At 43.1% G+C, this 26608-nt stretch overlaps 1 protein-coding gene across 23 annotated transcripts in view; it reads left to right on the top strand.

The window, feature by feature from the left end:
* LOC309549656 (thyroglobulin-like) overlaps window positions 1-26608 on the top strand; it is a 330286-nt gene that overhangs the window by 60402 nt on the left and 243276 nt on the right. For 20 of the 23 annotated variants that reach the window (XM_082250044.1, XM_082250039.1, XM_082250054.1 and 17 more), the window contains 3 exons: window positions 100-309; window positions 8880-9095; window positions 22091-22300. In XM_082250044.1, coding sequence (XP_082106170.1) covers window positions 100-309; window positions 8880-9095; window positions 22091-22300 — 636 coding nt within the window. The remainder of the gene's footprint in view (window positions 1-99; window positions 310-8879; window positions 9096-22090; window positions 22301-26608) is intronic. The other 3 variants (XM_082250055.1, XM_082250059.1, XM_082250048.1) reach the window with 3 other exon arrangements.

Genomic DNA, 26608 nt, shown 5'->3' with positions numbered 1-26608 from the left:
GCTACCAATTCAAGATTTCCCAAACCTGTTAATGGATTTGGAGCCTTTTCCTTGCATAGAGCTTTGGTTATCATTAATCGTTTCTTTATATGTTGACAGACTTGACAAAATGCTTGAAGGAGCGTCAAGAAGCTATGGCAAAGAAGATGATTGGTCATTATATTCCACAATGTGATGAAAAGGGCAATTACCAACCACAGCAGTGCCATGGCAGCACCGGGCTTTGCTGGTGTGTTAGCCCAATAGGTGCAGAGATTGCTGGCACAAAAACTCCACCTGGACAATCACAAGTTACATGTGAAAGGCATGGTAAGACTTAATTCTAGGCCACTGAACTCATCAGGAAAAATATCTACACCACTAGTATTTACTTCTAAAACTTGAAACAACAAACAAAACAATTAAATGTTTATACTGTTCCTATTAGACATACAGGCATGGCAAAAAATATGGGCACCCCTGCATTTCTGTCAGATACTGCACCACTTCGCTCAGAACGTTGTTGAAATTATAAAGGTTTATGCATCCTCATGTTTATTTCTTTTGTTTGTATTGGCATAACACAAAAAAGTGGAGAAAAAACAAACAAACAAATTTGACGCATTCCATGCAAAACTCCCAAAATAGACTGGACAAAATGATTGCCACCTTCTCAAAATTGTAAGAAATATTGCATTCCAAGTTTGTGATGCTCCTGTATTTGTAATTAAACACATCTGTATCAATTAACAAGTTCTGACAATATAGAAATCACACCAGCAACCAGTTTACGTGGTGAAAAATAGACTCAAACTTTCTGTCGTGTGTCTCTGTGCCACACGGAGAATGGAAAAGGGAAAGTGCAGCAAAGAATTGTCTGTGGATTTTACAAAAAATTGTGGAAAACATGGACAATCTCAAGGTTACAAGTTCATCTCCAGAGATCTTAATGTTGCTGTGTCCACTGTGTTCAACATTGTCAAGACATTTACAGCCCATGGCACTGCAGCTCATATCCCTGGAAAGAGAAAAATTGATCAAAGAGTTTGGCAAAACTTACCTGAGGAAGCCAAAATCTTTTTAGGAGAATGTGCTGTGGACAGATTAAACAAAATGACAGCTTTTTGGTAATATCATTCTACTGTTTTCAGAAAAAGAAGTGTGGCCCTTAGAGAAAAGAATACAGTCTCTGCAGTCAAACATGGTGAAGGTTCACTGGTGTTTTGGGGTTGCTTTGCTGCTTCAGGCACTGGATGTCTTGACTGTGTGCATGGCATTATGAAATCTGAAGACTACCAAATATTTCTGTGGTGCAATGTAGGGCCCAGTGTCAGAAAGTTGGATCTCTGTCAGAGGTTGAGGCACACCTCAAAAAGCCCCCAGGAACGGTTTAAAACAAGGCACTGGAGAATACTGAACTGTCCAGCAATGAGTCCAGATCTATATCCCATAGAGCACCTGTGGGGAGATCTCAAAACAGCAGTTGAGAAAAGGAACATTTCCAATCTGGGAGACCTGGAGCAGCTGGCAAAAGAGTGGTCTAAAACAAGAAACTCATTGATGGTTGCAGGAAGCGATTGATTTCAGTTATTTTTTCCAAGTGGTGTGTTACTAAATATTAAATTGAGGGTGCCAATAATTGTGTCCACTCAATTTTAGGAGTTTTACCTGAAATGTGTCAGATTTGGCTTTTTGTTTCTCCACTTTTTTTGTGTGATATGAATATAAATATGAGAAAGCCTAAACATTTGTAAATGCAACAATTTTCTGGGCGAAGTGGTGCATTATCTGACAGAAATGCAGGGATACCAATTTTTTTGGCCATGACTTTATATATGGAAAAAATACATAGCGTATATATATATATATATATATATATATATACCAAAAGAAATGAGTGAAATATTAAAAACATATGAAGCAACACAAACACGTGTATCCCCAGTAATGCAATAAAATCACTAAAATAATAAAAATAGTGGTTTAAAAACAGAAAACAAAACTCCCAGACATAGTATCTGTATAGAGAAGAGTAAAACATAAAATATAAAACCATATATAAACAAGTGATGATATAATTGTCCCATAAACTGTCCTTATCATGAAAAATAAAAATGTAAGATCCAAAAAAATAGTGAGTCCAGTGAAGACCAATTTAGATTAAATCACCACAAAATTCCACCACCATTGCGTGTCATCACTCCCCATCAAACTCATAAAGTATTATTGCCCTCCATTCTCACGGTTGGGCAAGTACGCTTAAGTTAAGAACGATAATGCAGGGTCCTTTAATCCTCCACCCCTCCTGTAGTAAATATCACTGCGTGGGGGTACATGAAAAAAGAAAGGCTCCACTAGTGTAATATAGTTACACACTCAAGCATTTATTAAAATTAACTTCAATCCACTCACTTGTTAAAGTTTAGTACCAGGCATTAAACATATGTAATTGACACACGATCTGATCCCCATTGACCTCACCACCTCCACGCTGGCTTCGAATCATCCGGGGACCATCGCTTGCTCTCACTCTGCTAGTCTGGTTACCGTACAGTCATGCGCCGATGCATTTCATCACTTCGGTCTTCGTCACAGGGGGTGACTGTGGAGCTAAGCAACCCGGCTTATCACTTCTCCGTCTCTGGGCTATATACAGTATCTTACAAAAGTGAGTACACCCCTCACATTTTTGTAAATATTTTATTATATCTTTTCATGTGACAGCACTGAAGAAATTACACTTTGCTACAATGTAAGGTAGTGAGTGTACAGCTTGTATAACAGTGTAGATTTGCTGTCCCCTCAAAATAACACAACACAAAAAGTGAGTACACCCCTAAGTCAAAATGTCCAAATTGGGCCCAAAGTGTCAATATTTTGTGTGGCCACCATTATTTTCCAGCACTGCCTTAACCCTCTTAGGCATTGAGTTCAACAGAGCTTCACAGGTTGCCACTGGAGTCCTCTTCCACTCCTCCATGATGACATCACAGAACTGGTGGAGGTTAGAGACCTTGCGCTCCTCCACCTTCCATTTGAGGATGACCCACAGATGCCCAATAGGGTTTAGGTCTGGAGACATGCTTGGCCAGTCCGTCACCTTTACCCTTAGCTTCTTTAGCAAGGCAGTGGTCGTCTTGGAGGTGCATTTGGGGTCGTTATCATGTTGGAATACTGCCCTGCGGCCCAGTCTCCGAAGGGAGGGGATCATGCTCTGCTTCAGTATGTCACAGTACATGTTGGCATTCATGGTTTCCTCAATGAACTTTAGCTTCCAAACGCTGGCAGTTCCCCACCATGCTTGACTGTAGGCAAGACACACTTGTCTTTGTACTCCTCACCTGCTTGCCACCACACACGTTTGTCACCATCTGAACTGAATAAGCTTATCTTGGGTTCATCAGACCACAGAACATGGTTTTAGTAATCCATGTCCTTAGTCTGCTTGCCTTCAGCAAACTGTTTGCGGGCTTTCTTGTGCATCATCTTTAGAAGAGGCTTCCTTCTGGGACGACAGCCATGCAGACCAATTTGACATTAACCACATCCCGCCGGTGAAGTGAAGTGTCAGCCTGTCTCCCTGCATCTCCGATCTCGGTAAAGAGCCTACTGACATAGGCTCTTTACCATGTGACCAGCCGTGTCCAATCACGGCTGGTCACATAGTAAACAGGAAGAGCCGTTGATCGGCTTTCCTTAGTTCGTGCCTGACAGGCACGAGTTAAGGAGCACCGATCGGCGGCTCCCCTGACGGGGGGGGTCGGCACTGGTAATCAGATCATTGATTACCAGTGCAGACCCTCGGGGGGGGGTGCCACTAGAACCACCAGGGATGCCCACCCATGACCCCAGGGATGCCCACCTATGACCCCAGGGATGCCCACTATGGCCACCAGAGATGGCAATCAGGGCTCAGGGAGCCCCCCATTGCCCTCCCCATCAGTGCTGCCCGCCAGTGCCCTCCTTATCAGTGCTGCCCACCAGTGCCCATCATTGCCATCTATCAGTGTCACCCACCAGTGCCCATTATTGCCCACCAGTGCCGCCTATCAGTGCCCATTAGTGCCCATCAGTGCCGCCCGTCAGTGCCGATCAGTGTGGCCTATCAGTGCCTATCAGTGCCCACCAGTGCCGCCTATCAGTGCCCATCAGTGCCCATCAGTGCCACCTATCAGTGCCCATCAATGCCGCCTATCAGTGCCCAGCAGTGCCGCCTATCAGTGCCCACCAATGCTGCATATCAGTGCTACCTATCAGTGCCACATATCAGTGCGCCTATCAGTGCCGTCTATCAGTGCCACCCCATCAGTGCCACCCCATCAGTGCCTCCTCATCAGTGCCTGTCAGTGCAGTCTCATCAGTGCTCATCAGTGCAGGAAAAAACGTATTTATTTACAAAATTGTGTAACATAAACAAAAAACTTTTTTTTTTTTTCAAACTTTTCGGGCTTTTTTTATTTGTTTAGCAAAAAGGAAAAAAACCCAGAGGTGATCAAATACAACCAAAAGAAAGCTCTATCTGTGGGGGGAAAATGACATAAATTTGGTGTAGGTACAGTGTTGCATGACCACGCAATTGTCATTCAAAATGCAACAGCGCTAAAAGGGGAAAATTGGCCTGGGCAGGAAGGGGGTGAAAGTGCCCGGTATTGAAGTGGTTAATGGCTGTGTGTTGAGTTATTTTGAGGGGATGGCAAATTTACACTGTTATACAAGCTGTACACTCACTACTTTACATTGCAGCAAAGTGTTGTCACATGAAAATATATAATAAAATATTTACAAAAATTTGAGGATTGCACTCACTTTTGTGAGATATTCTGTGTGTGTGTGTGTGTATATATATATATATATATATATATATATATATATATATATATATACATATTTACAATTATATTACGTTTTTTAGAATGTAATTAAATCAAATATTTATTACAAATCAACAATACCAACCTCATGATATAATTCTTATAAAACATATACACAGACTCACAAACCACAAGGATTTGTATGGCACAACAGCTTCACCCACACTTAAGCTGAGCATCTCTTACAAGTTGTTTTGAAAAGGTTTTACTTGAATGTTTCTTGTTTTAACTTTTAGTCAATGGAAGCTAGAAACTAGAGGAACAAAATGTGTGATGTGTGCATTTTTGCATGCTTTTGTATGTTTTGAGGTGTTTTCATTGAATTCTGTTGTGGCCAAAATACTTGAAGCTTGTGCTATTTCCAGATACAAACATCAAGCCACACTACACTTTTGATGTAAAGCTTTTTGGCCCTTGGAGCTACAAAATGGTCAAAATGGACCATTACAAGCAGTCGGGTCAGTTGCCCACAGAGGAGAGGAGGGAACATCTATTCCTTCCTCTCCTCTCTGATGAATGAAGCCAGAATTGATGTGGATTTCATCACTTCCGATTTCAGTGCTATGGTTTCCTGGCAACTAGCAGCCAATCAAACCAAGCTGTCTTGGAAGGCTGAGGTCTAATAGACCCCTGATCTCTAATAAAGAATACCTGTCTCTGCCCAAGCTATCATAAGGGGTGTTGTTCATCTATTGTAATAGCAATAAAGTTGAATGAAAAAAAGAATTGTCTGTAGAAAATTTTAGTTGCTGTCGTATGTTGCCATTTCACAGGAGTATGCAGTTTTAAATATTAACATGTTTGGCATCTATGTACTGGACAAACATCATCTTATTATATTTGTAGCAGGATTACCAGCTGTTTTGCTGGATATGGGTCCGCCAGGGTTACCGCTAGCAACAGCAACACAATTAGGCATATTCCCCAAGTGTGAGCACTGAGACAAGAATCATTCCAGTAGGTTTATTGAGAACTTGGATGGGAGAAGAATAGTGGGATACTCTTCTTGCTCAACTATGCACAATATCAGGGGGACAACTACAAAAATGCCTGCTGACGCTGGGAGAAGGGAATAGTGGGATACTCTTCTGGCTCAACTAAGCACAATATCAGGGGGACAACTGCAAAAATGCCTGCTGACGCTGACTTGAAGTTGGCTGAATGCCGGTCAACGCCGGTTGGCGCTAATGAACGCTGACTTGCGGTCTGTTAGCACTGAACTGACTCCTGTCACTTTCCTGTGGCACAAAGTCCTTGTAAAAGCTCCATTAACACTTTCCTTTGAGGTAGCTACTTGTACATTTGCTGCAACGCTTAACACTTCAGGGCCCGCACCGGTGTCCTCTTTACATAAACACTTCTCTTCAGGGCTTAGACTCAGGCACCCCCTTTCTAAGCTTCCTCCTGGTTAGCTGGCTTATGGATCCTTCTAACCTTCTGGAGTGGTCCCCTATCCTAGGCAGACCCCTGGGAAGTTTACAGTACTCACGACACTGCTTTCCTGTAAACATCTGCCCCAGCATCTCTACTTAGTCCACAGCACACTGGATCCCTCTCTGCAGCTCAGCTCAACCTTCTGTCCTCTAGGCCGACTGCCACAGACACCTTTCCTGACACTGACAGGAGGAGAGAGAGCCATCACCCTCCTCCTGGGACTCTGCTTCCCGCCAAAGACACCCTGTCATATGCTCCCCTCACACTTATATCCCCTCCCAGGATGCACCATGGCAGATTCTGCCCTCTGGGGTAGATACAAGCCCTGGTGTGCTATTGGCCAGGTTTCCTCCACTGTCCAATGAGAGCCCTCATTGGATACAGTGGGGAGACTACCCAAGCTCAACAGTCACACCTGGAAACACACGATAGTCTAGTTGAACAAGTAGGCCCCCCTGATAAGCAGACATGACCTCCCTAATGGTTTTCCTAGCACCTACCTAGGAGGGTATGTGAAAAATGCCAAAATTGGCCCAAACGACAAGTGGTTTAAATCCGTGATAATTAACAAAATTCCCCTAATTATTTTTTTTGCCCTTCTCTGGACTCTTTCCAGTTCCAGCCCATCCTTCCTGAGGACCGATGCCCAGAACTGGACAGCATACCCTAGATGTGGCTGGACCAGAGTCTTGTAGAAAGAGGAGAATAATCTCTTTATTTCTGGAGTAAATCCCCTTTTTTATACATCCCAGTATTCTGATGGCTTTTCTTGCAGCGGCTTGACATTGCATGCCACTGCCAAGCCTGTTATCTACCAGTACCCCCAGGTCCTTTTCCATCTTAGATTCACTCAGAGGTCCCCCCCCCCCCCCCCCAGTGAGTAGCTTGCTTTCTGGTTTCTGGCACCCAAGTGCATTACTTTACATTTTTCAACATTAAACCTCCTCTGCCATGTAGTTACCCACCCCATTATTTTGTTCAGGTCCGCTTGTAAGGTTTCCACATCCTGCATAGAAGATATTGGCATGCTTAGTTTAGTATCATCCCCAAATACTGAGATTGTGCTAGATAGCCCCTCCTCTAGATCATTTATGAATAAATTAAACAGGATTGGTCCCAGGACAGAACCCTGGGGGACCCCACTTTCCACACCCGCCCAATCCGAGTACTCCCCATTAATCACCACCCTTTGCAACCTCCCCTGGAGCCAGTTCTCTATCCAGGTACTCATCTTATGGTCCATACCTACCTTCCTTAGTTTGAACAGTAAGCGTTTGTGGGGAACAGTGTCAAAGGCCTTTGCAAAGTCCAGATACACCACATCCACAGGCTTACCTTTATCTAGGTGGCAGCTCACTTCATCATAGAAGGTTAATAGATTGGTTTGGCAAGAGCAATTTTTCATGAATCCATGCTGATTACTACTAATAATACCATTTTCATTACTAAAGTCTTGTATGTGGTCCCTTAACATCCCCTCCAAAATCTTGCAGACTGCTGATGTTAGGCTGACCGGCCTATAGTTACCCAGGATATATCTCGGCCCTTTTTTAAAAATTGGTACCACGTTGGCTTTTTTCCAATCAGCTGGCACCATACCCGTCTGTAAACTATCCTTAAAAATCATGAATAATGGTCTGGCAATCACCTGGCTGAGCTCTTTAAGAACCCTCGGGTGCAAGCCATCCGGTCCCGGTGATTTATTTATGTTAAGTTTCTCTAGTTTAGTTCTAAGTCTATCTTCTGTTAGCCATGGCGGTACTTCCTGAGGTGTGTTGTTTAGTTTGGCCTTACAAGCTGGGTTAGTGTAGCCCCCCAATTCTTTTGTGAAGACTGAAGAGAAGAAATTATTTAACACTACCGCCTTTTCCCTGTCCTCTGTGGCCAAAACTCCCTTATCGTCTTTTATGGGGCCAATGTGTTCTGGCCTCGCCTTCTTACTATTTATATACTTAAAGAATGTCTTGGGGTTCTTTTTACTCTCTTCCGCTATATGACTCTTGTGTTCTATTTTAGCCGCCCTGATTTCATTGAATCTGAGCACATTATATTTTTGTAGTGTTTACTCATCCCTCTCCAAGGCTCTAAGTGCCGTTTCTCTCTGGTTCCTCTGTTATCCGCATGAGTCACTTCTGAGACGTTTTCCTGACACAAGATAAATTTGTGTCGGGGGGGGGGGGGGGTGGTTAGAGCTCAGCAGACAGCTTGGCTATTCAGAATACAATTCTTCTGCTGTGTGGAGGGGGGTGTGTGCCTTTCCTCCAATCAACTCTAACACACTGTAACACTGTTACTGCAGCTCTCCACCTCCTCCTCTCTCCTCCTGACAGATGAAGAAAGATTTTAACACTTTTTCTCCCTTTTGAAGGGGTGTAGGCAAGAGAATCCTGCAGAAAAATATAGGAAGATTTGTTTCAGGTTTGTATCATCTGTGGCTTTTCACTTTACTGAGTATATGTAAGCGTTTACAACCACTTTATTGCATTTTCACAGCCATAAAGCAGTGTGCTTATTACATTGCTACTGTTTCTGGACTTTTAAACACTGATGAGTGTGTTCTCTGTAATCTCTGGTCTTTTCTGTGTATGTTTACAGACTTGCCAAAATGCTTGAAGGAACGGCAGGTAGCTCTTGGAGGAGACGAATTAGTGATAGGTCGCTTTGTTCCTCAGTGTGATGAAAAGGGCAGTTACCAACCACAGCAGTGCCATGGCAGCACCGGGTACTGCTGGTGTGTTAATGCAATTGGCGAAGAGATTGCTGGCACAAAAACTCCACCTGGACAAACACCAGCTACATGTGAGAAAAAAGGTAAGACTCAGTTCTACAACTTCTCTGCATATCTTTGGCATAAAAATAATGTATTTCATCATTTTGATTGACTCTGGAGAGGTCTTTGGTGAATGTGGGCTTAGACGATTTTGTCTTGGAGGCAATATTGGAATTATACTTCCTTCTTCCAAAGGCCAAGTTCTTGTGCTACCATCCACCTACATCTGCAGTCACTCTATCCTTAAAATCACAAGACCAGGGCACATAGTCATTTTAGGCACATCAGCTGAAAGTAAAAAAATCCTGTCATTCAGGTGTATTTGAGGGCTTGAAAGCCCTTTATAAATGTTCTTGTTGAAAAAAATGTTGTTGATCTAGGATGGACCTGCAAAAGACTCATTTGAAAAGAAAAAAATTCAAGAAAAGCTTGCCCACTCAGCTTGGTTTTAGGTGCACCGGCCCAGTCAACAAATATATATAGTCATATTTACTTACTAAATATACAAGCTTTGCTTCCTGATTGCGCCTTTCAGATACTTTTATATTACTGATGAAATAGTCTACCTGATTCAGAGCAGCCTTCAGTTTCCAATTACATAAAACACACACAATACTATAGACAGCCCTCAATCATGTGACCTTTGCTTTAAGTCACATGTTTGGTGCGAACTTCTGTTTAGACTGAAGACTGAGCTCATCCCTACTGACCACCTCACCTAGTATATGGCCAAAAGTATGTGGATACTCCTCTGAATTATTGAGTTCAAGTGTGTCCAGTGAAGGATTTTTTTCATGTATGTAAAAACGTAAACACAAAACAAAGATTGCTCTCTCCATCGGGCGGGACCTCTGACGCGGGACGTCACCGTAGAGAGGAAGCAGCGGTCATCTTGTTGGCTGGGAACCGATCAATACAGATAAGCTCACATTGCTAATTTGCTTGTAAGTGTTTTATTGGCAGAAACTAATAAATGGTGTTTAAATAATACTGCACTATGAGATTACTTTTTGCTTTTGGGTACTATGATTGATCGGTATGCCCTGAGGTACTTGCATGGAATCGCACTATTATATTGCTCTATCCTGGGAATGCTGAGAAACATTTCTTGAAAATGTGGAGGAGCTGTTTGGTGGATCCTATGGGCCTTATGTTACTGGTGAGACGGTAAGCGGCAGTGTGATTGGGGTCACTTCTGTTCTGGTGGTGGTGGCACTACAAGAGACCAATCGTCTGAACCTTACCTAACCACTTTTGGATTGTTATTTAAATAATGCTCTTTATCTTTTATATTGTTTATATGGTATGTATAAAGGGAGCGCTGATAAATAAATCGATGAAAAAGCTGCAACTAAAATCCAAATTACCATCTGCATTACGAACATAAAAATACTAAAATATCCGATGTTTATGCTGTTTTTTCACAAATACAAAGTTTGAGCACAAACAGGAAGTGATGTTAGTGCAAACCAAGGTCACTTCCTGTTCTAAGGTCACTTCCTGTTGACACCGGAAGGAATGTTTCTCTACTTCCTCTTCACCGTGTCACTCTGACAGGACGGTGAACATAGCTGCGAGTCTAAAATTATCACATATTTGTATATATTAACTTGAAATTAGGATTAAAACCATCTCTATCCAGCAATGTGCTCAAGAGCATCAGCTCTCCCAGGTCCCTTCCTCCTCATTGGCTGAAACACAGCAGCAGGACCTGTTGGCTGCCACTGCTGTCAATCAAAGCCAGTGAGGAGGGAACGAGCCATGCTGTGTGTCTTATGCGGCTTGGGAACAAACATGCACAAATGCCCTCAGAGCAAGCAGCTTGCTATGGGGCACTCAGCAGGGGGGGGGGCAGGTGTGCCAGCGGGGGACCTGAGAAGAGGAGAATCAGGGCTGCTCTGTGCAAAACCATTGCACAGAGCAGGCAAGTATAACATGTTTGTTTTTTTGTTTTTTGTTTTTTATTTTTTTTTATCTGCACCTTTAATAACACTTTAACACAGGAATGAGTAATGTTGGAATTTTTCATCTCTACTTGTGCCAAACTGATAAAACTGTATTCCTTTTCCTGTGAATGTTAATGTAAAAATATATCTTCAAGTGTACTAAATATAGATAGTTCCAACACCCCACAATTGAAGAAAAAGGCAAACTCCAGCTTTACTTTGGAGAATTATAGGGAAAAATGAGAACAGCTGTGGTTATTACTAGGGATAATCGAACTTTTGAAAAGTTCGGTTCGGCCAGAACATCCGAACTTCCCGAAAGTTTGGCCCGGATTTCAGAACCCCATTGAAATCAATGGGACCCAAACTTCGGTAATCAAAAAACACAATTTTTAAGCCCTAAAACCCAATAAATGCCCTTAAAAAGTGCCTAGGGTTCTGGGTCATGCCCCATTAACTATTAATCACACAAAAAAAAGTTCTTAAAAATTGGCATTTTTGATAAAAAAAGCCAATTATTGAAAAAATTATAAAAAAAAAAAAAATGAGTTTTTTTGATTTTGAATTTCGTATCTGGGGGGGTCTAAAAAGTGTACCTGTGAAGTTTCAGCTCTGCAGCATGTCCAGAACCATAAAAAAAAAAGATTGTTTGTATTAGTGTATTTAGCTATTTTTGGTGTGAGGAAAGGGATATCTAGTGTAGTTAGGTGCTATTTTTCACTATTAGTTAGCTTTAATTTATTCATTTTCTGTAGGGAAAGTGTTAAGTGTAAGGGGACTGTAGTGTAGTGTAGGGTTAACTGACAGTGACTGCTATGGAAGGGTGACAAAACCCTTCCATAGCAGGGTAACTGCTATAGAGAAATGATCATTTCTCTGAGTTGCTTCGGCACAGGGATATGGCTTCTCACCAGCCAGCATTTTTTATGCTGCAGGGGTTGCCACTTGCCAGTGCTTTTTTGAGGACATGTTTGATGTCAGACATGACATCTGAACATGTGTATAGGGGGTATATATACACAACCATGTCTGGATATATACACCTAGACATATAGGTGTGATAGTAGCAGAAATATATGCTTGCGCTAATGAAATCATTTACACTAATATATTTCTGTTACTATCACACCTATATATGGCTAGGTGTCTATATACATAGAAGTATGTGTGTATATATACCACTATACACAAGTTCAGATGTTTTGCCTGCCTCAAAAGAACCCAAAAAAATGCTCAAAAAAACGCTAGCGTCAAAAAAAAATGCCCAGGTGTGTTTTTGCTGGCATTTTTTGGGTGTTTTTTGAGGCAGGCAAAACATCTGAACTTGTGTATAGTGGTGTATATACACACATTCTTATATGTATATACACACCTAGACATATATAGGTGTGATAGTAGCAAAAATATATGCTTGCGCTAATGAAATCATTTACACTAATATATTTCTGCTACTATCACACCTATATATAGCTAGGTGTGTATATACATATAAGTATGTGTGTATATATACCACTATACACAAGTTCAGATGTTTTGCCTGCCTCAAAAGAACCCCAAAAAATGCCCAAAAAAACACTAGCGTCAAAAAAAAAAAAGCCCAGGGGTGTTTTTGCTGGCATTTTTGGGGGGTTTTTGGAGGCAGGCAAAACATCTGAACTTGTGCACAGTACCACTATACACAAGTTCAGATGTTTTTCCTGACTGCAAAGAACCCAAAAAAATGCCTGCTGTATTAAACCGGCAAGGTGTGAAAAACGAGAAGTCAACCTCCTGTGCTGAAAGTGTTCTAATACAAACAATCTTTTTTTTCTGGTTCTGGACATGCTACAGAACTGAAACTTCACAGGTACACTTTTTAGACCCCCCCCCCCCCCCCAGATACGAAATCCAAAGTCAAAATCAAAAAATCTCTTTTTTTTTTCAATAATTGGCTTTTTTTTATCAAAAATGACAATTTTTAAGAACTTTTTTTGTGTGATTTTGTGTCTGGGGGGTTATTATATGTATACTTATACATATATACTTATATGTATATACACACCTAGCCATATATAGGTGTGATAGTAGCAGAAATATATTAGTGTAAATGATTTCATTAGCGCAAGCATATATTTCTTGTCAGGGTCCGGACTGGCGGCAGGTGACGGCACTGGAGGTGGATCCTCTGTGTCAGTGAGGGATTGGCGTGGACCGTACCAGGGGACCGGTTCTAAGTTACTACCGGTTTTCACCAGAGCCCGCCGCAAGGCGGGATGGACTTGCTGCGGTGGTAGCAACCAGGTCGTATCCACCGGTAACGGCTCAACCTCAAAGACAGCTGATTCAGACGCGGTACAGAAGGACAAGGCAAAGGCAAGGTCAGACGGAGCAAAAGGTCAAGGCAGGTGGCAAGGTTCGTAGTCAGGGGCAACAGCAGAAGGTCAGATACACAGGCAGGGAACGATACACCAAAAGCTTTCTCAAGGTACCAAAGGCAACAAGATCCGGCAAGGACAGGAAGGGGAAGTGGGTTTTTATACATTTTGGACTGATTGGACCAGGCACCAATTAGTGGTGCACTGGCCCTTTAAATTTCAATGCAGTGGCGCGCGCGCGCCCTAGGGAGCGGGGCCGCGCGCGCCGGGAGGAAGACATGCCGGGACCCGGCGTGAGCCGGGGGACAGAGCGGAGGGAACCCGGCGGGTGAGTAGCAGAGGATGCGGGGGAGCAGCGCTCACGGTCGGGGACCATGACCGGAGCGCTGCAGCCCGCGGGACGCCTCGAGTGCTCCGGGGAAGCCCCGGGACCCGGAGCACTCGGCGTTACAGTACCCCCCCCCCTTAGGTCTCCCCCTCTTCTTGGAGCCCAGGTACTTGTGGATGAGCTCCTTGTCTAGAATATTGGACTCGGGTTCCCATGACCTCTCCTCAGGACCACAATTCTCCCAGTCAACCAAAAAAATTTTTTTACCTCTGACGACCTTGGAGGCGAGGATCTCTTTCACTGAGAAGACATCAGAGGACCCAGAAACAGGCGCAGGAACGGTGACCTTGGGGGAGAACCGGTTAAGAATGAGGGGTTTGAGAAGGGATACATGAAAGGAGTTAGGAATACGGAGAGAGGGAGGAAGATGGAGTTTGTAAGAGACAGCATTAATTTGGCTTTTGATTTTAAAAGGCCCGAGATAACGCGGGCCCAGTTTGTAGCTGGGGACCCGAAACCGGATGTATTTGGCAGAGAGCCACACTCTGTCCCCAGGGGCAAAGACAGGAGGAGTTCTTCTTTTCCTATCTGCATGTCTCTTCATGCGAGAAGAAGCCAAGGTGAGCGACTTTTGAGTCTCTTTCCATATAGAGGAGAAGTCCAAGGTCAAGTCATCAACGGCAGGAACTCCAGAAGAAGTGGGAATGGGGAGGGGGGGCAGCGGGTGACGGCCGTACACCACAAAAAACGGAGATTTTGTGGATGACTCAGAGTCTCTAAAGTTGTAGGAAAATTCGGCCCAGGGCAACAGGTCAACCCAATCATCCTGACGGGAGGAGACGAAATGTCGCAGATAGTCACCAAGGATCTGGTTAACCCTTTCCACTTGTCCATTGGACTGAGGGTGGTAGGCAGAAGAAAAGTTCAATTTGATTCCTAATTGGGTGCAGAGAGCTCTCCAAAACTTTGAGATGAACTGAACGCCTCTATCGGAGACGATGTGTGTTGGAAGGCCATGAAGACGAAAAATGTGCAAAAAGAATTGCTTCGCCAGTTGTGGCGCAGAAGGGAGACCAGGAAGCGGGACAAAATGTGCCATTTTTGAAAACCTGTCAACAACCACCCATATGACTGTGTTACCATGGGATAAGGGAAGATCCGTGATGAAGTCCATTGCAATGTGGGACCAAGGCTGTTCAGGCACTGGCAGAGGAAGGAGAAGACCTGCAGGCTTCTGGCGGGGAGTTTTATCACGTGCACAGACAGCACAGGCCCGAACGAACTCCGTTACATCTTTTTCAAAGGAAGGCCACCAATAGTGTCTGGCAATTAGCAGTGTCGTCTTTTTAATTCCGGCGTGGCCCGCCAGGTGAGAGGAGTGACCCCATTTGAGAGTCCGTAGGCGAAGACGGGGAGGAACAAATGTTTTCCCTGGAGGAACTGGTGCCAGTGAAGCAGGGGCAGTAGAAATTAGACACTCAGGGGGAATGATGTGTTGAGGAACGGTTTCATCTTCGGAGGCATCGGTGGAACGTGATAGGGCATCCGCCCTAATGTTTTTATTAGCAGGACGAAAATGGATTTGGAACGTGAATCGGGCAAAGAACAATGACCACCTGGCCTGGCGCGGATTAAGGCGCTGGGCAGACTGAAGGTATGAAAGATTTTTGTGGTCAGTGAAGATGGTGATTGGATGAAGGGAGCCTTCCAGAAGATGTCTCCATTCTTCTAGTGCCAACTTAATGGCTAGTAATTCACGGTCCCCGATGGCATAGTTCTTTTCAGGAGGGGAAAACGTTTTTGAGAAGAAGCCGCAGGTGACGTTTTTTCCTTTAGCAGACCTTTGAAGAAGAACTGCTCCGGCTCCAACAGAGGAGGCATCTACCTCCAGAAAAAATGGTTTCAGAGGATCGGGCCTATTTAAGACTGGAGCGGAGGCGAAGGCGGTTTTAAGGCGAGTAAAAGCTTCTTCAGCTTGGAGAGGCCAGGATTTCGGATTCGCTTCTTTCTTGGTTAATGCCACAATAGGTGCCACAATAGGGGAAAAGTGGGGAATAAACTGGCGGTAATAGTTGGCGAATCCAAGGAAGCGTTGAATGGAGCGAAGTCCTGAGGGACGTGGCCAATCCAAGACTGCAGAGAGTTTGTCGGGGTCCATTTGAAGACCCTGTCCGGAAACTAGGTATCCCAGAAACGGAAGACAGCTACGCTCAAAAAGACATTTTTCCATTTTGGCATAAAGGTGGTTGACACGAAGGCGTTGGAGCACTTGACGAACATGGCGACGGTGTTCCTCCAGGTTGGGAGAGAAGATTAGAATGTCGTCAAGATAGACCACTACACAAGTATACAACATGTCCCGGAAGATCTCGTTGACAAAGTCTTGAAAGACTGCAGGAGCGTTGCACAGGCCGAAAGGCATGACGAGATACTCAAAGTGGCCATCTCTGGTATTAAAAGCGGTCTTCCACTCATCTCCTTCTCGGATTCTGATGAGATTGTAAGCGCCCCTGAGGTCTAACTTAGTGAAGACCTTAGCTCCGCGCAGACGGTCAAAGAGCTCCGAGATGAGAGGCAAAGGGTAGAGATTTTTTACCGTGATCTTGTTAAGACCACGGTAGTCAATACATGGACGTAATGACCCATCCTTTTTGGCGACAAAGAAAAATCCTGCTCCGGCAGGAGAAGAAGACTTCCTGATGAAACCTTTCTTGAGGTTCTCCTGAACGTACTCCGACATGGACTTGGTTTCAGGAATGGAGAGGGGGTAAATCCTGCCACGGGGTGGAGTGGTACCGGGAAGCAAATCAATGGGACAGTCATAGGGTCTATGTGGTGGTAAGACCTCCGCCTGTTTCTTGCAAAAGACGTCAGTAAAGTCCTGATAGACCTTAGGAAGGCCAAGCACTGGAGAGGAGACAGAGACTTGTCTAATAGGTACCGCCTTGAGGCAATGAGTGTGGCAGGTAGATCCCCATGATTTAATATCCCCAGAGGTCCAGTCAAGGGTAGGAGAGTGGCGCTGGAGCCAGGGCAAGCCAAGAAGGACGTCAGAAGTGCAATTCGGTAGAACAAAAAATTCAATGGTTTCTTGGTGGAGGACCCCTATGGTCATGAGCACGGGTTCTGTGCTGTAATGCACGGTACAGTTCAGATTTTCTCCGTTAACTGTAGTAATGAAGAAGGGCTTGACGAGGCGGATCACAGGAATGCTAAAGCGGTTGATGAAGGAGGCTTTAATGAAGTTTCCCGCAGAACCAGAGTCCAAGAAGGCGTCTGCCGGGAAGGAGACTTTAGCAGCAGCACATCAGCGGGATCCATGGCCGGATCTACTGTCAGGGTCCGGACTGGCGGCAGGTGACGGCACTGGAGGTGGATCCTCTGTGTCAGTGAGGGATTGGCGTGGACCGTACCAGGGGACCGGTTCTAAGTTACTACCGGTTTTCACCAGAGCCCGCCGCAAGGCGGGATGGACTTGCTGCGGCGGTAGCAACCAGGTCGTATCCACCGGTAACGGCTCAACCTCAAAGACAGCTGATTCAGACGCGGTACAGAAGGACAAGGCAAAGGCAAGGTCAGACGGAGCAAAAGGTCAAGGCAGGCGGCAAGGTTCATAGTCAGGGGCAACAGCAGAAGGTCAGATACACAGGCAGGGAACGATACACCAAAAGCTTTCTCAAGGTACCAAAGGCAACAAGATCCGGCAAGGACAGGAAGGGGAAGTGGGTTTTTATACATTTTGGACTGATTGGACCAGGCACCAATTAGTGGTGCACTGGCCCTTTAAATTTCAATGCAGTGGCGCGCGCGCGCCCTAGGGAGCGGGGCCGCGCGCGCCGGGAGGAAGACATGCCGGGACCCGGCGTGCGCCGGGGGACAGAGCGGAGGGAACCCGGCGGGTGAGTAGCAGAGGATGCGGGGGAGCAGCGCTAACGGTCGGGGACCATGACCGGAGCGCTGCAGCCCGCGGGACGCCTCGAGTGCTCCGGGGAAGCCCCGGGACCCGGAGCACTCGGCGTTACATTTCTGCTACTATCACACCTATTTATGTCTAGGTGTGTATATACATATAAGTATGTGTGTATATACACCACTATACACAAGTTCAGATGTTTTGCCTGCCTCCAAAAACACCCAAAAAATGCCAGCAAAAACACACCTGGGCATTTTTTTTTTTTTTTGACGCTAGCGTTTTTTTGGGCATTTTTTTGGGTTCTTTTGAGGCAGGCAAAACATCTGAACTTGTGTATAGTGGTATATATACACACATACTTCTATGTATATAGACACCTAGCCATATATAGGTGTGATAGTAACAGAAATATATTAGTGTAAATGATTTCATTAGCGCAAGCATATATTTCTGCTACTATCACACCTATATATGTCTAGGTGTATATATCCAGACATGGTTGTGTATATATACCCCCTATACACATGTTCAGATGTCATGTCTGACATCAAACATGTCCTCAAAAAAGCACTGGCAAGTGGCAACCCCTGCAGCATAAAAAATGCTGGCTGGTGAGAAGCCATATCCCTGTGCCGAAGCAACTCAGAGAAATGATCATTTCTCTATAGCGGTCACCCTGCTATGGAAGGGTTTTGTCACCCTTCCATAGCAGTCACTGTCACTTAACCCTACACTACACTACGGTCCCCTTACACTTAACACTTTCCCTACAGAAACTAAATTTTTGAAGCTAACTAAAGTGTAAAAGGAGCACTCTAACTACACTAGATATCCCTTTCCTCACACTAATAAATGCTAAATGACACTTTTACAGTAAAATTAACAGAACTGCTTCCACTCTCTTCCATGTCCAGTATAACAATGCTAGGAATATGGCGGGGGCTATCTTATATACTGGGGGGCGTATTCACTAATGATTGGTCTAGGGACCCCCTAGTCACTCCAATCTCATTCCTAGCATTCTCCTGCCCCCTCAATTGGCTTTTGCTAATGGTTCTGGTCCAATCACTGGCTTTTAAAGCCCATTTCCTGAAGCATTGCATTTTGGTCGGTTCTGGTTGCCGAATTCCGAACTTTTTGGGCAAAAAGTTCTAAATTCGGCCGAACCTCGAACACCCAATGTTCGGGCCGAACCGATGGTGGACCAGAACCGTTCGATCATCCCTAGTTATTACAAAAGATTGACCTGAAGTGATTTAAAGTCTTTCAAAATATCACCAATTTTAGGGTTCCTCACAAGGACCTCTCACAAGCCCTGACCTTTTTGCTAAACTATCAGATGCTTTTGCTTTTGACAGCTGAGTGGTAGAGAATGGGTTTTAGAACTGGCATTAAATAATCCCAACTTAAAAAAAATTGTGACCCTATGTACAGCCTGGATCTAGGATCCTCAGGACTCCATAGGAACAGGGAACAATTTAAATAATAACTCAGGTGCATGCAGGCACCAAAAGGAATATTTAGCTTATTGGTTATTACAAAAAATTGACCTGAAGTGATTCACAGTCTTTCAAAATATGACCAACTTTAGGGTTCCTCACAAGAACCTCTCACAAGCCCTTACTTTTTGGCTAAACTATCAGATGCTTTAGCTTTTGAAAGTTGAGTGGTAGGTAATGGGGTGTAGTACTGGCAATTAGGGATGATCAAACTTTTCAAAAGTTCGGTTCGGCCAGAACATTCGAACTACCCGAAAGTTCGGCCCGAATTTCAGAACCCCGTTAAAATCAATGGGACCCTAACTTCGGTAATCAAAAAACACCATTTTGAAGCCCTAAAACCCAATAAATGTCCCTAAAAAGTGCCTAGGGTTCTGGGTCATACCCCAGGGACTATTAATCACACAAAAAAAGTTCTTAAAAATTGTCATTTTTGATAGAGAGCCAATTATTGGAAAAATTAAAAAAATAAAAAAAATAAAAAAAATTCTTTGGATTTAGTATCTGGGGGGTCTAAAAAGTGTACCTGTGAAGTTTCAGCTCTGAAGAATGTCCAGAACCAGAAAAAAAAAGATAATTTTTCAGTAGAGCAGGGATGGTGGGACCCTTCTTTTACACCTATATGATCTTTTTTTGAGGGGTTCTGGACATGCTACAGAGCTGAAACTTCACATGTACACTTTTTAGACCCCCCCCCCCCCAGACACAAAATCACACAAAAAAAGTTCTTAAAAATTGTCATTTTTGATAGAGAGCCAATTATTGAAAAAATTAAAAAAAAGAAAAAATTAAAAAAAAAAATTCTTTGGATTTAGTATCCGGGGAGGGGGGTCTAAAAAGTGTACCTGTGAAGTTTCAGCTCTGTAGCATGTCCAGAACCAGAAAAAAAGATAATTTTTCAGTAGAGCAGGGATGGTGGGACCCTCCTTTTACACCTATATGATCTTTTTTGGGGGGTTCTGGACATGCTACAGAGCTGAAACTTCACAGGTACACCTTTTAGACCCCCAGACACAAAATCACACAAAAAAAGTTCTTAAAAATTGTAATTTTTGATAGATTTTTGATAGAGAGCCAATTATTGAAAAAAAAAAATAAAAAAAAAAAATTCTTTGGATTTAGTATCTGGGGGGTCTAAAAAGTGTACCTGTGAAGTTTCAGCTCTGTAGCATGTCCAGAACCAGAAAAAAAAAAAGATTGTTTGTATTAGAACACTTTCAGCACAGGATGTTGGCTTCTCGCTTTTTCACACCTTGCCGGTTTAATAGGCATTTTTTGGGTTCTTTGGAGGCAGGCAAAACATCTGAACTTGTGTATAGTGGTGTATATACACACATACTTATATGTATATACACACCTAGACATATATAGGTGTGATAGGAGCAGAAATATATTGGTGTTAATTATTTCATTAGCGCAAGTAGTTTTTTCTTCTCCTTTCACACCTATATATGTCTAGGTGTATATATACAGACATGGGTGTGTATATATACCCCATATACACATGTTCAGATGTCATGTCTGACTCCAAACATGTGCTCAAAAAATCACTAGCAACGCCTGCAGCCAAAAATGCTGGCGGCGGCGAAGCCCTATCCCTGCAGCGAAAGTGACACAAGACAAACTAGCTTTTCTCTATAGCGGTCACCCTGATATGGAAGGGTTTGGTCACCCTGCCATAGCAGTCACTGTCAGTTCACCCTACACTACATTACGGTCACCCTGATATGGAAGGGTTCGGTCATTCTGCCATAGCAGTCAGTTAACCCTATACTATATTACGGTCACCCTGACACTTCACACTTTCCCTACAGAAACTAAATTTTTGAAGCTAACTAAAGTGTAAAGGAGCACTCTAACTACACTAGATATCCCTTTCCTCACACTAATAAATGCTAAATGACCATTTTAAAGTAAAATTAGCAGAACTGCTTCCACTCTCTTCCATGTCCTGTATAACAATGCTAGGAATTTGGCGGGGGCTATCTTATATACTGGGGGGCGTATTCACTAATGATTGGCCTAGGGACCCCCTAGTCACTCCAATCACATTCCTAGCATTCTTCTGCCCCCTCAATTGGCTTTTGCTAATGGTTCTGGTCCAATCACAGGCTTTTAAAGCCCATTTCCTGAACCATTGCATTTTGGTCGGTTCTGGTTGCCGAATTCCGAACTTTTTGGGCAAAAAATTCTAAATTCGGCCAAACCTCGAACACCCAATGTTCGGGCCGAACCGATGGTCGACCCGAACCGTTCGATCATCCCTACTGGCAATAGATAATCCCAGCTTGAAGAAAAGTTGTGACCCTATGTACAGCCTGGACCTAGGATCCTCAGGACTCCACAGGAACAGGGATCAATTTAAAAAATAACTCAGGTGCATGCAGACATCAAAAGGAATATTTAGCTTCATCTAGTTTTCAGAAATCCCTCTTTTTCCTGCTTGTTCTCCCTTTTGCGGTCTCTCCATTACTGCTCTTTACATATGCAGCTGCAACTACTCTGCAAATTGCCTTCACAATATCTGGCACATCTAGATCTCCACATGGAAATGGGGCAGGATTGCTGGAGAAAATCAGGAACTCTTCCGATGCAGTTTAGCATAAATCCAATCAGGTTTCTTGAAGGTTCAGCATAACTCCATTTGGAGCACCAGTATACTAGGCAACAATATTTTATAAAAAAAAAAAAAAACTTTATTGGTGTTTTTATTACTCCTGTAAGCACAAATAAATACATTTATAAATAGTGTAATAAAATAGTGTTGGTATACTATAAATGTCTTTGCCCCTGGTTATAATAAAAAGGTCCACTAGCTAAACAAGCTGGTCAGATTTGTTTCTAGGGGTAAAGGTTATGCATTCATTGTCAACAGATTGCATCTTTTTAGCGTTTTCTGCTACCAATTCAAGATTTTCCAAACCTGTTAATGGATTTGGAGCCTTTCCTTGCATAGAGCTTTGGTTATCATTAATCGTTTCTTTATATGTTGACAGACTTAACAAAATGCTTGAAGGAGCGTCAAGAAGCTCTGGCAAAGAAGATGATTGGTCATTATATTCCACAATGTGATGAAAAGGGCAATTACCAACCACAGCAGTGCCATGGCAGCACCGGGCTTTGCTGGTGTGTTAGCGCAATAGGTGCAGAGATTGCTGGTACAAAAACTCCACCTGGACAAGCACAAGCTACATGTGAAAGGCATGGTAAGACTTAATTCTAGGTCGCTGAACTCATCAGGAAATATATTTACACCACTAGTATTTACTTCTAAAACTTAAAAAAACACACAAAACAATTGACAGGTTATACTGTTCTTATTAGACACACAGTCGTGGCAAAAAAATACGGGCACCCCTGCATTTTTGCCAGATAATGTACCACTTCACCCAGAAAATTTTTAAAATTATAAACATTTATTCTTCCTCATGTTTATTTCTTTTGTTTGTATTGGTATGACACAAAAATGTGGGGAAACAAAAAGCCAGATCTGACACAATTCACGCAAAACTCCAAAAATGGACTGGACAAAATGATTGCCACCTTCTTAAAATTGTAAGAAAAAATTGCATTACAAGTTTGGGATGCTCATGTAATTTGTAATTAAACTCATCTGTATCAATTAACAAGTGCTGACAATATAGAAATCACACCAGCAACCAGTTAACATGGTGAAAATAAACTCAAACTGTCTGTTGTGTGTCTCTTTGCCACATGGAGCATGGAGAAGAGAAAGTGAAGCAAAGGATTTTCTAAGGATTTTATTTTAAAAAATGTGGAAAAGCATTGACAATCTCAAGGTTACAAGTTCATCTACAGGAATCTTAATGTTCCCGTGTCCACTGTGTGCAACATTGTCAAGACTTTTAAAAATAATTCTGGGATGCAATGTAGGGCCCAGAAAGTTGGGTCTCTGTCAGAGGTCATGGGTCTTCCAGCAGGATAACGACCCAAAGCACAGTCAAAAAGCACCCAGATATGGTTTAAGACAAAGTGCTGGAGATTTCGGAACTGGCCAGCAATGAGTGCAGTCTAAACCCCATAGAGCACCTGTAGAGAGATCTCATAACAGCAGTTGAGAAAAGGAACCTTTCCAAACTGAGCGACCTGGAGCAGTTGGCAAAAGAAGAGTGATCCTTAATTTAAGTAGAGAGGTGTAAGAAACTCCTTGATGGTTACAGGAAGTGAATGATTTCAGTTATTTTTTCCAAGGGGTGTGCTACCAAATATTAAATTGAGGGTGCCAATAATTTTTTCCACTAAATGTTTTGGAGTTTTACGTGGAATGTGACAGATTTGGCTTTTTGTTTTTCCACTTGTTTGTGTCATACCAACACAAACAAAAGCAATAAACATGAGAAAGCCTAAACATTTGTAATTGCAACAATTTTCTGGGCGAAGTAGTGCATTATCTGACAGAAATGCAGGGATGGCATTATTTTTGGCCATGACTGTATATATATAATATATATATATATATATATATATATACATATACATACATACACACTGAAAAAAAAATCTAATCGCAATGCTTTTGTTTTTGCCCCCGTTTTTCATGCACTGAACTCAAAGACCTAAGACTTTTTCTATGTACAAAAAAATTCAATTTCTCTCAAATATTGTTCACAAATCTGGCTAAATCTGTGTTAGTGAGCACTTCTCATTTGCCGGGAAAATCTATCCACCTCACAGGTGTGGCATATCAAGATGCTGATTAGACAGCATGATTATTGCTGACCACAATAAAGGCCCCTCTATAATGTGCAGTTTTATCACACAGCACAATGCCACAGATGTCACAAGTTTTGAGGGAGCGTGCAATTGACATGCTGACTGCAGGAATGTCCACCAGAGCTGTTGCCCATAAATGGAATGTTCATTTCTCTACCATAAGCCATCTCCAAATGTGCTTCAGAGAATTTGGCAGTATATCCAACTGGCCTCACAACCACAGACCATGTATAACCACACCAGCCCAGGACCTCCACATCCAGCATCTTCACCTCGAAGATCGTCTGAAACCAGCCACCTGGACAGCTGCTGCAACAATCGGTTTGCATAACCAAAGAATTTCTGCACAAACTGTCAGAAACTGTCTCAGGGAAGCTCATCTGCATGCTCGTCGTCCTCATCAGGGTCTCAACCTGACTGCAATTCATCGTCGTAACAGACTTGAGTGGGCAAATGCTCACATTCTATGGCGTCTGGCACTTTGGAGAGGTGTTCTCTTCACGGATGAATCCTGCTTTTCACTGTACAGGGCAGATGGCAGACAGCGTGTATGGCGTTGTGTGGGTGAGCGGTTTGCTGATGCCCAGGTTGTGGATCGAGTGGCTCATGGTGGCGGTGGGGTTATGGTATGAGCAGGCGTATGTTATGGACAACAAACACAGGTGCATTTTATTGATGGCATTTTGAATGCACAGAGATACCGTGACAAGATCCTGAGGCCCATGATTGTGCCACTTGTCCACGACCATCACCTCACGTTGCAGCATGATAATGCACGGCCCCATGTTGCAAGGATCTGTACACAATTCCTGGAAGCTGAAAACATCCCAGTTCTTGCAGGGCCAACATACTCACCGGACATGTCACCCATTGAGCATGTTTGGGATGCTCTGGATTGGTGTATACGACAGCGTGTTCCAGGTCCTGCCAATATCCAGCAACTTCATACAGCCATTGAAAAGGAGTGGACCAACATTCCACAGGCCTGGTCAACTCTATGCAAAGGCGATGTATTGCACTGCGTGAGGCAAATGGTGGTCACACCAGATACTGACTAGTTTTCGGACCCCCTCAATACAGTAAAACTGCACATTTTAGAGTGGCCTTTTATTGTGACCAGCCTAAGGCACACCTGTGCAATAATCATGCTGTCTAATCAGCATCTTGAGATTCCACACCTGTGAGGTGGATGAATGATCTCGGCAGAGAAGTGCTCACTAACACATATTTAGCCAGAATTTAAGAGAAACAGGACTCTTGTGCACATAGAAAAAGTCTTAGATCTTTGAGTTCGGCTCATGAAATATGGGGGCAAAAAAAAAAAAAAAGTGTTGCGATTATAATTTTGTTCAGTGTGTGTGTGTGTGTGTGTGTGTGTATATATATATATACATATACAGTATCTCACATAAGTGAGCACACCCCTCACATTTTTGTAAATATTTTATTATATCTTTTCATGTGACAACACTGAAGAAATGACACTTTGCTACAATGTCAAGTAGTGAGTGTACAGCTTGTATAACAGTGTAAATTTGCTGTCCCCTCAAAATAACTCAACACACAGCTATTAGTGTCTAAACCGCTGGCAATAAAAGTGAGTATACCCCTAAGTCAAAATATCCAAATTGGGCCCAATTAGCCATTTTCCCTCTCTGATGTCATGTGACTCATTAGTGTTACAAGGTCTCATGTGTAAATGGAGAGCAGGTGTGTGAAATTTGGTGTTATCGCTCTCACTCTCTCATACTGGTCACTAGAAGTTTAACATGGCACCGCATGGCAAAGAACTCTCTGAGGATATGAAAAAAAAAGAATTTTTGCTCTACATAAAGATTGCCCCTAGGCTATAAGAAGATTCCCAAGACCCTGAAACCGAGCTGCAGCACGGTGGCCAAGACCATACAGCGGGTTGACAGGGCAGGTTCCACTCAGAACAGGCCTCGCCATGGTCGACCAAAGTAGTTGAGTGCACATGCTCAGCGTCATATTCAGGGGTTGTCTTTGGGAAATAGATGTATGAGTGCTGCCAGCATTGCTGCAGAGGTTGAAGGGGTGGGGGGTCAGCCTGTCAGTGCTCAGACCCCTGGTCTCTCATTAAAGAATACCTGTCTCTGCCCAAGCTATCACAAGGGGTGTTGTTCATCCTTTGTGATAGCAATAAAGTTGAATAAAAAAAAGAATTGTCTGTAGACAACGTTAGTTGCCATCGTACGTTGCCATTTCACAGGCGTATTCAGTTTTAAATATTGACATGTTTGGTATCTATGTACTGGACGCAACATCATCTTTTATATTTTGCCAAAAAGTTGGATATTATATTGTGTTAGTTTGCATTAGAATGCATATATTTTTCCCTAAAATTTTATGTTTGATTTGGCTGTGCAAATATTGTGGGAATGTTAAAACTTGAACAACAACCATTTCATTCTCCAGGGCCTCTGTTTTCCAAATATATTTGAGGTTTCTAAGTAATTTTCTAGCAAAAACATCTGATTTTTAACACGTATGTGAAAAATGCCAAAATTGGCTAAATGACAAGTGGTTGGTTTAAATCCGTGATCATTGACAAAAAAAATTAACTTTTTAAAAATACACATACATTACAGAAGGTTTGGATACACCTTAAAGTGGTTGTAAATCTCAGTCATGGAATCTGAGCAAAGCACATACAGTATATTTATAGTGTTTACTCATCTTTCTCCAAGGCTCTAAGTGCCGTTTCTCTCTGGTTCCTCTGTTATCAGCATGAGTCACTTCTGAGAAGTTATCCTGACATG

Source organism: Pelophylax lessonae (genome assembly GCF_965119305.1).
Source record: "Pelophylax lessonae genome assembly, chromosome: 3".
Taxonomy (NCBI): Eukaryota; Metazoa; Chordata; class Amphibia; order Anura; family Ranidae; genus Pelophylax; species Pelophylax lessonae.
This window is presented reverse-complemented; position numbering and strand designations above follow the sequence as displayed.